The sequence below is a fragment of the Chiloscyllium plagiosum genome, chromosome 1 (genome assembly GCF_004010195.1).
Source record: "Chiloscyllium plagiosum isolate BGI_BamShark_2017 chromosome 1, ASM401019v2, whole genome shotgun sequence".
NCBI lineage: Eukaryota > Metazoa > Chordata > Chondrichthyes > Orectolobiformes > Hemiscylliidae > Chiloscyllium > Chiloscyllium plagiosum.
Window position 1 is genome coordinate 142,859,802 of NC_057710.1, and position 13,151 is coordinate 142,872,952.

The window sequence follows — 13,151 nt, forward strand, 5'->3', positions numbered from 1 at the left end:
CAATCAATAAGCAAATTGACCTGGACCCAATATACCGACCACTACAACGGACAGCTGGAACTGACCACCGGAAGCGGCAGATTCAAACCACTACAAATGCCGGAGGAAAGATCACAGAAGCGCTTCACAGGAGGCTCCCAAGCGCTGAGGATGTCGCCTAGACAGGGGACGAAACGTCTGCAACACAAATTCCCAGCTCGGCGAACAGAACCACACCATCAAGTTAATTTGCCCATCTGTTTTCCGATCCCTGCTATCATGGGCAATGAAGGGTGAGAAGCCTGCAGTGCGGAGGGAATAGTGAGTCTCCCTGAACTGGCCAATTATTAGCCAGAGGCTAGGTTCACCTTCCAATTAATGATAATGGATGGAATTCTCAAAGCTGTTGAGCCGATTGAAAACAGGGGGCCTTGCGGTTGTGAAGAAGCAGCAACAGACTGATCTTTGTAGGTAAAAAGTCTCCATGTTTAATAACTTTAAAAATAGCCTCAACATCGGGCCACCTGCCAGGGAACGTCTCAACAAGGCTTGTGACTGCGGCTGAAGTAGGCAGAGGGGTTTGCAATGCTGCTGGGAGGCTGGCTCCAGGAAATTACTGATTCTTGAAACCCCCAGCATTTCTGGTTAATGAACTTTGCTAAAAGGTTCATCAGCATGAAATGCAAATTGTTTTTTTGTTGCCAAGATGCTGCCTGATCTGCTGAGTATTTCCAGCATTTCCTTTAGATTTTTTTTTATGACTGATTGATTTTACAGAGATGGAAGAACAGGAAGAAGATGGAGACGATGTGGTGATGCTGAGTGAAGTCAAACCAACTCCAGAACAGAGGGCCCTTGCCTTAGAGCTGTTTCTTCCACCAACCTTCTTCTGTTACAAGAACAGGCCAGGTTATCAAAGCAGTGATGACGAAGGTGTGATTTTAAGTGACATTGTAATTCTGCAAGATTTTGCAATTTATGAATATAAGATTTACAAAAAGGCTGAAATAAACTGGTGATGGCTTCATGACATTCTAATAAAGCATCAACTATTTGTCTGCTTCCACTTTAAAATATGAGGAAACTTTTACCCACGGCGAAAGAAATCCAGAGTCCTGTACTCTCTGGAGACCCATATGCAGTAAAATTTCTATTATCTACTTCCATGAAAGTTGAAATGTTGCCCTCGGCATTGTATTTCCAACATCAACCCCAATGAGCATGAGCACCTAGCTACCTGGAAATTGCACCAATGATAAGCAGCAACCAAGCACTCTCGTTACAGCAAGACAACTCTCTACAGGCCATCAGCTAAAAGTAACTGATGTTCCTTCAATATGATCACTTCTTTTTGCAATATTCATTCAGCAATTTCCAAAACCAAGAGCTGCATTTTCTTTGCCTCTGGTATGTGTTTTAAGGAGTCGAGGGAGTTAGGGATGTGGATAAAATAGGATTGGTACCTAACTCACTCCCATTATTCAGGCACTGAAATCAGCAGCCTGACCACTATATTAAAATATTATGCTTCCAGGGCCATAATGTTGTGGGTGGCCAAGCAGAAATGGGAAGGTTGTTGTTCTTTGACAAATTTTTAAAGTGCAGAGAATAGGGAATATCATCTGAAGATAACCTGCATGCACCGGAACACTGAATAAACTTCCACCCAAGAAGCTAATATCTCCCGTCACTCTCCACCTGGACCTTAAAACTCCTGCCCAGTTCTCCTTTGTTTAGCTGCATGCCATCTTCTTGAGGCAGGTTTCAGTCTGCAGTACCAAATTGTCTGCAATCAGACCTACTGAGCAATCAGAATTGCAAGCAACCTCAAAGGGTGAAACTTACTTCCATTGAGGGGGTGAAAATTCCACTCTATCAGTTTAGCCCCTCCATAGGACTCCAAATGGGACAGGCTTCTTCTAGGCATTGACGTTTCCACTTCCAGATTTGGAGGAGGGGGGAGCAGGGAGCCATCACAACACCTCCACCCTCCTGCACCCACCAAAAAGGATTTTTGCCCTCGTGCAGCTCTCCAGGCCCATTAGCTATTGACAGGATTCAAATGATTGAATAGTAATAATTAATATCAAAATCGATATACTTTCCATCAGTTGACATTTTTGTTTACTGGCATGTTCCTGGTATGTGATAGACAACATTGGATTTTACTGTGATGGGATATATTTGTCATTTCTGCATTTATTTGTGAAGATTGTGGTTTTGTTGATTCTGGAAGTCTTAATACTGTATTACACACCAGCGCAACTGAGGTTTTACTTTATTAATAGCTTTAGCCTCTGTCTGTCTCTCTCTCTCTTTCTGTGTGTGTGTGTGTCTCTCTCTCTCTCTCTGGATTTTATTTTGTGAAACTCATTCATCGTGGGCAGAAATATGTATAAATACAGAAATTCTGTATAATTGCACCATCATTTCATTGAATGTTGTCAATTTCTGGATGAACGTGTTTCAATCTTCATTTTGTTCTTCTCCAGAGGACAGTTTTGAGACAGCAGTAAAGAAGCTTTACCCTAACTACAATAAATTCATTTAATACCTTCTCCTGGTAAGTCTCAGCTACTTTTTCACTTTAAAAATTCAGTTTTTTGATGTGATCGGAACTTGCAATCTTGTCATCTGGCTCTGTTATGTGTCTTCTCCTGTCTTATTCTGTACTTGTTTCACGGTGTCACAGTGATGAGTGACACTTTCCCAAAGATTCATCTCTCATGACATTGAAATAAATATGGTTTTACGGTTAACTTTGTGGGTTTATAGAGTGCATTCTCCCTCTCTTAAAGGTACAGCCTACTTAGCATAGAGCGGCATGGTGGCTTAGTGGTTAGCACTGCTGCCTCACAGCACCAGGGTCCCAGATTCAAATCCAGCCTTGGGCGACTGTCTGTGTGGAGTTTGCACATTCTCCCCGTGTGTGCATGGGTTTCCTCCAAGTGCTCTGGTTTCCTCCCACCATCCAAAGATATGCAGGTCAGGTGAATCGGCCATGCTAAATTGCCCGTAGTGTTAGGTGCATTAGTCAGAGGGAAATGGGTCTGGGTGGGTTACTGTTCGGAGGGTCGGTGTGAACTGGTTGGGCCGAAGAGCCTGTTTCCACACTGTAGGGAATCTAATCTTATAAAAAAAAATTTGGAGATTTTAAGTAGAAAAACGTAGGGAAGCTGACATTGACTTAAGTTAAATTGTGTAATTGAACACCAGTATGGACAGAGGAACCTAAATTATCAGAAGGATATGGTGGGTAGTATTTCGTTCGATTAATCGAATTCCAGATAACAGTTTAGCCAAGCATCAGGACTTTGCCAGATAATTGGATACCCGGACAATTGAATGCCGGATAATTGAGGTTCCTCTGTATTAGTAAAGGTCCTGCTTATTGTCCAGTGTCCTGTCAGTTTTGTCATGCTGTTTGAGAACTGATCTATGAACATATGAAGAGAAGGAACAATGAAGTTCATCAGTGCTTATCCACCAAAACTATTCACCCAATTACCTACTGCAAATTCCAACCAGAAAGAAGAAAGGAATGAAACTGTGCGTCAAACTCAGGAAAAGGTGTGGAAAAAAATGTTCAGTGACCTCTAAGAATGAAGCAATCCCAGCAGACCTTAGCTGCAGAATATCTATTATTATACATGTCCCCTAATATGCTGTAATGCTCTTAGCTCTATAGAATTCTATACAAAATGAAAGGGTTATTTCTGTGTATCTAGAAGCTTGAACGTTTTTTATTTCTCTCTTGGGACTGAATTTTTGATCCTGAGTCAGGAGCAAGTTGGACCTGGGACTAAGCACCCGATGTGGTCTGATTTTTGTTGCTGCCATGGATATGTGTTCATGGGAGTCACAATCATCAACCCAAAGAACAATGCAGAGTTAGCCACGGATACTGACCGTTCCAAGGCTGATTGTGTGAAAGGCCTATCTTGGTGTTCTGGCTCAGCTCTTTACAAAAAAAGGCAACAAGAGAAGCCCTTAAGCCCTCACTAACATGGGCCTTTATTGCTCCATTGCCAACCCATGGCTCCCCAACGAACATGTCACTTTCTCATAATGCACCTCTATGCTAATTTACCCAGTATTCACCACCAAAACGCCTTAAGAGCCATGCTGAGATTAAACAAAACAGGTCTAAATGTACATTGATGACTTTAATATTTGAAAACTCATTGATTGAAAGCCTATATTTAAAATACTCTAATTACTTAATCTCTCATTAACACGAGTACAGATAGTTCTTCTATAATGTGATAGTTGCTTTCTTGTGCAACCCCATGTTATAGAAAAATCGCACTTTAGAAACAAAGTGTTGGCGATACAATTGTGTTACAGCCATCACAGGTTTTAAAAGTTCGTGCTTTATAAACTGTCCCCAATTCGTCAAACCTTTATAGTGAATTCACGCTAACGAAACCCACACTGTGGCAGAACAAGCTGCATTGTATTCATAACTCCACATCAAAGACTTTAAACCCAATTGAAGCTGTTAATCAAACTTTGAACACATGCACCCCACTGTGATAATGATAGGTTGTCATTGAGCACTAATCCAATAATGATTGTTTTCAGGGTTGTATCAACAGGCAGAATGAAATAGCAAACACTATAAACGCTAAACTTATTTTTAGTTAAGAAGCAGAGAGTTAAATGGCTTGACAGCTTAACAGTTCGAATATGCTTAACAATATCCATGTCTGCATTTAACAATCCAAAGCATTTGACCACTCCCAAAGAGCACCTTACCTCTTCGAGAGGGGTCCCTGGACCTATTCCTCCAAAATAGTACCCTATAAGCATTCTTTTGAAATGTGTAAAATAAGCATTCTTTTGAAATGTGTAAAACCCACAAATCCTATTTTAAACATTCGCTAACCAAAAAAAAGGTCAGTTTTTAGGCTGATTTCCATTTATTTCACAAGTTTGCACCTTAGTTGAAGTCCTCACAGGGAGATAAACAAAACTGGATTGGATAAAGTAACATAAGAAACAGTTTTATTTATTTATCTCCCTAATTTAAAAAACTTTGCATTTCTTTGGCATTTGTGACCAAAAATGGCCTGATCACATCAAATGCTGCCATTGTCCTCTGCCAAAACCATCACTATCTTATTCTGGTCAGCAGCGATAATAAACCCCGGCTTCTTCTTGCCACCAGCAGCCAGCTGATTAAATCCTGTCATCCCTGTTCCACTCTCCCCTTCACAATAAGTACACAAAGATCATGGATCTTTTAGTCGCAATGGTCAAGCCTGTTAATTCAGCTGGTAGTGTTGATGCTTGACATAGAACATAGAACATAGAAGAATACAGCGCAGTACAGGCCCTTGGGCCCTCGATGTTGCGCCGATCCAAGCCCTTAGTCGCAATGGTCAAGCCTGTTAATTCAGCTGGTAGTGTTGATGCTTGACCTCGCCTTAGCTCTGAATCTGGGTCTGTTTTGATCTTCTCTCTCATCTTCCCACATGCCCTTACCAGGCCAAACATCTCTTGAACCAGTTGACTAACAATGACTTGTGTGTGTTTTTAACTCTACTTGAATGACTGCTTTTGTAGATGAATAGATAGGGCCAAAGCCAACAGAACCTAATGTATACCTATGTGCTTGTTTATATCTTTTCATTCAGTGCCTGGAATTGAAATCGAAGAGTGCCAAGGATACTTCAAGTACTGAGTGGATCAAAGTCATGTTTACTTATGTGCTATCCATAAATTAAAGTATTTCTCATTTGTCTGTATAGACTATAAATTCATTTTTGCTTTATCTATTGATATGATAAAATGTTGATTTTTCTGTAACTGGATTCTCTCATTACTCATGTATTTGACCACTCCCAAAGAGCACCTTACCTCTTCCATGTGCCAACTTTCATTTCAAAAGCTTTTAAAACTAATTAGTTTTACATTTTAACATACAAGAGTATATGTCCAGAAGTGTTTCTGTAGAAGTTTCAGACTGAAATCTTGTTCTCTTCAGCTTGAGCCTTAGTTGTTGGAAGGCTTTGGAACAGCTCATACTGCACTTTTCAGCATGAATCACTGAATATCAATCAGAAGCACAAAACATGGCTGATCTTCTCTTCCTCTTCACCTGGAAATTACCAGTGGCTAATTGTAGAGTCCCATCATTCCTGGGTTAAGCTCATCCTGATATGTATGATTCAGTATTGCTCTGGCTTGTTCATTACTAAACCTTGGAGAATTGTTAACTTTCTATTTGCACTGGTGTTAGCGTTTTGTGGAATTAAATGTGTACACTCTGTCTTGTATGGCATTATGGGAGCATGTTATTGAATTCGTAAATAGATGATCAGGCAAAATTCAGTGATAGTCCAGTAACCAGAACATTAGTACTGCACAAAACATTTCATTCTAATCATGATTAAGATTGGAAAGGAATTTTAACACGCCTGGTTTATACAAGTCTGTTGTGCTAAAATCTTCCTTAATTTGGTATCAGACAGAAGCACAATCTTAAAAAGATTTTGTAGGAAGAAATGTAACGAAAGACAGCATTTATCAGCCGCTAAGATTAAAGTAAGAGGAGCAGAATCCGACATTGCATGATCAAGTTGGATTTCATTGCATACTTGGAAGCAAAAAGAAAATATTTCATTGCTCAACTATGTCTGATTCAACTTGGAGATGTTAACTAAGTAAAGTTCTGGTTTTGAGAAGCAGGGTTGAAAATGTTAGTTGCACCTCTGGGTCTGATAAAATTATAAGATTATTTATTGTATCAAAACTGGATGTGATAAAATGTTTCTTAGAAAAATATGTTGAAAAAATTCATCAGATCAATTAGGGATATATCTAGTGTACATATTTATGATTTGTGGTGATTTTCAAGAACATATTTCAGTTCTTGCTAATCAGTATTTTATGTGGCAACTCAATTCTGGATTAATATATTCAATATTTCTAACTTTAATTTTACAACTTGTTAGAATTGGTTCAAAATATTCTGGTCTGCCCCTTCTGTCAAAGGATTTGGTGAAGTGTTCTTTTTTTCTTTTGTAAAGATTCTTCGATTGATCTTGGATAGGGTTTTAGAATCAAACAGAAGTCCCAACCCTGAACTGTGTGGGGTACAGTCACCCATCAGTTATTATTCATGAACTACCAAATTAGTAGTCAAAGAGTGTGTTCATTATCTAGTTAAGCAGGGGGGTAGAATCTTGAAGGTACAGTACAAATACAAGGTCTATTAGCTCAAGAAGAGCTTCAGTCTACTGTGTGAGATAAAAGAAAATGTGCCTCAACTCCCTCTCTAACCAGAAGCCAGAGCTGCCAAACTATCAGATCCTTTTCACAGGGCTGCCTGTGCCTGCAAACTGAACACTGAGAAAATTCAACTACTTCACTTTCATTCTTCAGGGAAGGGAATCACTCTAGATTGATTTCTAATCCATATTATCTGAATGGTCCTTATAATCCTCTAATATATTGCTTGTTTCTAAAACTGATGCCATGAAGAAAATTATTAATTTCTCTGTAAACACATAAATGTTTAGCTTTATAAAGAGAACTTCGTAACAGACTGCATTTATATATAGCCTTTCCCAGGACCATAATCTCACAAAATTGGCATTGAATCAAAGAAGGAAACATTTTGGATGGATGACCAACCCCATGGCCAGAAAGAGGTTTTAAGGAGCGTCAAAAGAAGCGAGTAGTCTAGGGACAAATTTCCAGAGCTTAGGGCATGGATCACTAAACACACACAAACCTATGGCATTGCACAGGTAGTCAGGGGTATACAATAGGCCAGAATTGGAGAAACAGAACCTTTGTAGGACATAAAGAATCCATTTAATAGCTAAACCTGTAAAGCTTGTTCTTAAATTTAGAACACACTTCCAACAGTGATTATTCTTATAGAAAATATTCCAGGGAATTTGAGAAAAACATGCCAGACAAGTTCAGCCATGGGAGTGATCTGATATCACCATATAATCAATAAAATGTGCATTGAGGGGTCATTTTGACACACCTGACTGGATCTTCCTCCACTGCTCCAAATGTGGTATGTCATTGGAAACAGATAAATAGGATGGTGATTCCTCAATATCCAGACAGATATTTCTATCAATGAAAATACTCCTTCCCCTTTATTGATTTATATTAACACTTAAAAGAGATGGATTTTTGCAGTATCTCAGGGAGCTTTTGGTTGAGGGAAAATAACTTTTTAGCAAATTTTCACCCTTTGTATGTTTAAATTTTAATGTACTTATAACTGCTCAGGCAGAACATCAGTGCAGCAAGATTACAAGGCTACTTGACGACAATTACTTTAGGATGAGGAATTATTTTATATTTAAAAGCAAAGGTCTTAATTGTACTCATGTTGAGTGCCATCTGGGTAGGTGCACAGTCTGGCTGTATTATTAGGACAGGCAACCATCATTGCAGTCTCATCTATTTTATGTTATATTTGAACTTAAGTGATGCTTTACTATAATAAAAGAATTTTGAAAAGAAGGTTCATATTTATAGTCATTATTGCATATCATTTGATTTCCTTTAGTGATTCTGCTCTTATTTTTGCAACACTGGAGCTATAACCATGACTATGATGTCATCCATTCAGTTAATTCAAATGAGTTATGATTTGCATTTGAGTTTAATGTTATAGACTTGGGATGAGGAGGGACGTACAATCCCTCCTCAGGTTTTTATAATGTAGGTTTTTCTATTCTATTCTTTGATTTGTTCTTCTGGTGAAGAAGGAATTTCTCCTAGTTGTCTGCATAATGTGTTTTGTTATACTGGGTAGTAGGGAAAGAGTAGCACTTAAGTAGGGTGCTAACATAGTATATAAATAGACGTCTAGCTCCTGCTCAAACTGCAGTCTTTAGAAGTTCCTTAGACTGAATTTTGCTAAAAATTGGCCGAGCCTCAATTTTGGGGAGTTTTAAGGATGATTTCTCTCTTGGCTCTGACAATTTGTCTCAGTCTTTATGCTGCTGTATGCACCATGGTTCTGTTGCACCTTGCAAAGCTATCTTGACCTAACCAGCAACAGAAATACACTCTGTTGCAGGGATAACCGGTACTGTATTTTAAGCCTAGCTATGCACTAGGTCAATCATAACAGCCATGAGTACGTGTAGTGTGAGGGAAATGAAAAGCTTCTGAATGTGCACAAATGGTAGAGGTTACACTTCATTGCAAATAGAATCTCTGATCTGTAAACATTTGCTATTTACATCAGATCTGCCTGATTGATTGACTATCATTGTAACTGCAGCTATAAGAATCAATTGACAGACTACCTGACCTTGCTGTCATACTATGTTAGCACCCGACTTAAGTGCTACTCTTTCTCTACTACCCAGTATAACAAAACACATTATTGTTCAACGTAGGAGCACTGCATAATGGAAAGCCTTTAAACAGTTGAGAACAGTGACTTTTATTAACTTTCAGGAAAAGCAGCAAAGAAAGTTCAGAAATAGGCTGCCTGCCTTTCAAGCAAAGACTACAGGTAGCTCTCAGATAACGTACATTCTGGCAACATGATTCTCTTATAATGTTGCTGAGGAATTAAAAGAACGATATTTGAGAACACAACTCTGTTTGCAACAGCACTATGCTAGCAGTGATAGTTTTATACACTTCATTCTGCGCATGCACCGATGTCAGCTGTTAACAGCTTTGTGCGAGGTACTGTTGAGAGAGCAGTTTCCTGTGAGGTACTGTCGTGAGAGCAGCTTCCTATGAAAGGTACACTCCTAGAATATCCCTTTTTTGAAACAAAAATGGAGGAGCATAGTGACAAGAATGTTAGCAAGAAGCATCCTGGGAATAAAATTGCGATGGTGAATGCAAAAGAAAGGCTGTAACACTGGAAGAGAAGTCAGATATTAAAGTGTTTTGAGCGTAAGAATATATAGCTTGCTTAACAGGAATAAGAGTTTATCTTACACGCAATGATGACCCTCTGTCCCTGCATTAACAACATTTTTTAAACGTGTAAATTTACCTTTGTTTCATTGATAAATATGATGTACACCTTCATTTAGGCTGTGTTGTAATGTTAGGCTTTTGTGTGATTTTAGAGCGATTATTGAGAAGCGATTTTCGTTTCTAACAGTTGTAATGTTAGGCTTTTGTGTGATTTTTGAGCAAGCATGTGTGGTATTTGTTGCTGGTCTACACCACCCCTATTATTTATACAAAACGATGCAACTGCAGCATTACAAGAGAATTACCTGTAATTTATGATTTTTGAATCAGCACTTAAATAATAGGAAGTTTCAGTTCATTTCTTTCTGGCCTGTTGTGCCTGCCTAGCTGAATATGATGCCCCGCCTATTTAACATCCATATCTTCCTCTCGGAAACACTGCTGTCACTCTCTCAGCTCTTCATTCTCCATCACTCCCCTCATTGCTGTTCCAATTGTGCAGAGTGCAGCATGCCAGGATTATATGGCACACTCTTTATCCAGTACTGCAAGTACCCAATCCATGAAAACTGCAAGACTTGGAACTTTGTTATGGACTAGGCCAGGCCAGACCCCCTCAAAACATTGAGAAAGTAGCCCAGATCCTAACTTTGCTAGTTATTTTAAGCAGGTGTTATGTGGATATTCCAGGAGGGATGCACTTGTCAAACGAGAATTTACTTACAAGATTACTGAATGAAACGCAAACGAAAAGTACTATAATAACAACCTATCTGAAAATGCAACAGTTCATCCCAACTTTATGCTGCTGTTCCAAATACCTACAACAATCCCCATAAATACCCCTTTGCACAAAAGGTAAAATCAAAGAGTGTATTACAGGAGAAATGTCAGAGGGGATCAGGATGGATCTATTTCTTGTACAACTGCCTGACTGCTTTCAGTGAATAGCCAGACCAGAGCAAAGCTGAGCTTAGAGAAAATGCATCCTTCCTCAGAAAAGGAGACTAAAATTGCACACAGTATTCCAGATGTGGCATCATCAAGGCCCTGTACAACTGTAACAGCACATCCCTGCTCCTGTACTCAACCTCTTGCAATGAAGGCCAAAACACCATTTGCCTTCCTTACCATCTGCTGCACCTGCATACCTACCTTCAGCAACTGGTGCATAAGGACACTAGGTCCTGCTGCACACTCCCATCTCCCAGTTTACACCCATTCAGGAGGCGATCTGCTGCCTTGCTTTTGCTTCCAAACTGAATAAGGATGTTATGAAACGTGAAAGGGTTCAGAAATGATTTACAAGGATATTGCCATGGTTGGAGGATTTAAGCTATAGGGAGACGCTAAATACGCGAGGGCTGTTTTTCCTGGAATGTCAGATGCTGAGGGGTGACCTTATAGGGGTTTATAAAAACCCTGGTCGCTCTGAGTAAATGGTACAAATTTCTAAAAAAGTCTTAATGATTAGAAATGAACTGTGCATTCATGGCATGGAACCCCTTTTCTGTTGATGAGATCTGTCACATCATGCGATGGAGTTCCCACCACGATGATTATACAGCCTGACCTTGTCATAGGGAAACACATAGGAAAAAAATGATGCAATTGGACACAAATTGCACTGGAAAAGTTTATATATTTGTAAATTGAGATTTGAGCTCTTGCACAATTCCTCAGTGGATCAGTGGAAGCAGCGAATTGTACGGAAGTTTAACACAGCTTTCACCTTGACAGCCACTTGTGTAGGATGACCTTCAGGTCACAGGTCTTGCTCCAGCAGACTGCACACTTCAGAGACAGTGTGCTGGGCCATTCTCATTGTGTAACGGCAATGCATCCTGCACATCCGAAGGCCATTCAGGTTTCTGGGTCTCCTGTAGAGTTTCCTCATTTGGTGGTATTTTGGTAACTGTTGGATACAGCTGCTGGTTCTGCACTTGCTGATACATCTGTTCTTCCACAATTTGTGAGCCTTTGTTGCACCTTGGCAATGGTTCACTCCCAGTTACTAAGAGGCCCACATGTGTCTGGAGTCACACATAGGTCAGAGCAAGTAAGGACTGCAATTTGTTTCCTGAAAGGACATGAGTGAAGCAGTTGCCTTTTCCTGACAATCAACAGTTCAATGGTCATTATTAGACTCTTAATTCCAGATTTTCTGCAGAACTACTGAAATTCATCTGTGATCATTCATTTCCATTTTCACTGTTATTGGCTCTGACAAGGAGATGTGAATTTAATAACCTCACCATTCTCCTTTTCTGCCCATAATGGAATGTTTCTTAAAAAATCATACTGTTTCCATTTTGAAAATGTTGTCCTCCACACCCCAGCCATCCTTTCTAAGCCCAGTTTGTGACATTCACTCTCAACAAATTCTCTAGGGTTATAAACTATAATCCATCCAAGCACACAATATCAAGAAGCACACCACCAGATTATAGTCCAACAGGTTTAATTGGAAGCACACTAGCTTTCAGAGCGACGCTCCTTCATCAGGTGATTGTCTGATTGTCGCTCCGAAAGCTAGTGTGCTTCCAATTAAACCTGTTGGACTATAACCTGGTGTTGTGTGATTTTTAACTTTGTACACCCCAGTCCAACACCGGCATCTCTAAATCATATCATCAAGAATAACATGCATACAGATACATTAGTATACAAGGGAGAAACAACAGAAAAGGAAAGTAAGTTATAATTACAAATCACTTACAAATCAGGGATATTGGCATTTGTTCACATGAATCAGAGTTCAGTAAGTCAACCACCAATGAAGTTACACAATTGTGTCTAGCAGAAATCTTTTTTGTGACGTGCAAAGACGACAAAGCAATGTAAACCAGGTGGAAGTTAGTTCGCTCGCTTTAAGTGAAATACAGAATTCTTTCCACAACTTAAGTTGGCATTGGACAAGCATATGGACGTACATGGAATAGTGTAAGATAGATGTGCTTCAGATTGGTATGACAGGTTGATGCAACACAGACGGCCGAAGGGCCTGTACTGCACTGTAATGTTCTATGTTCTAACTCAAGCTTTGAGAAAGAATGTGACTAGAAGTTGCTTTCTCATTGACTTCTTTTCTCAGTCTGTTTCTTTTTGTACAGTACAAAGGTACAAACATAAAGCTATTCAAAAAAAACTTTGCTGAAACCCACAACTGCAGACAACTACAATTGCCACTAATTTGGGAAGATGCATGTGTACAATTCCAAATAATATGTCACAGTTTACGTATAATC

General features: G+C 39.5%; 1 protein-coding gene across 2 annotated transcripts in view; it reads left to right on the forward strand.

Annotated features, from left to right (window-relative positions):
* LOC122554085 overlaps positions 1–8,472 on the forward strand; it is a 33,675-nt gene extending 25,203 nt beyond the window's left edge. The window contains exons 9-11 of one of the 2 annotated variants that reach the window (XM_043698541.1): positions 757–912; positions 2,472–2,542; positions 5,619–8,472. In XM_043698541.1, coding sequence (XP_043554476.1) covers positions 757–912; positions 2,472–2,530 — 215 coding nt within the window. In that variant the 3' untranslated portion in view covers positions 2,531–2,542; positions 5,619–8,472. The remainder of the gene's footprint in view (positions 1–756; positions 913–2,471; positions 2,543–5,618) is intronic. The other variant, XM_043698549.1, reaches the window with a different exon arrangement.
* The last annotated feature ends 4,679 nt before the right edge of the window (positions 8,473–13,151 follow it).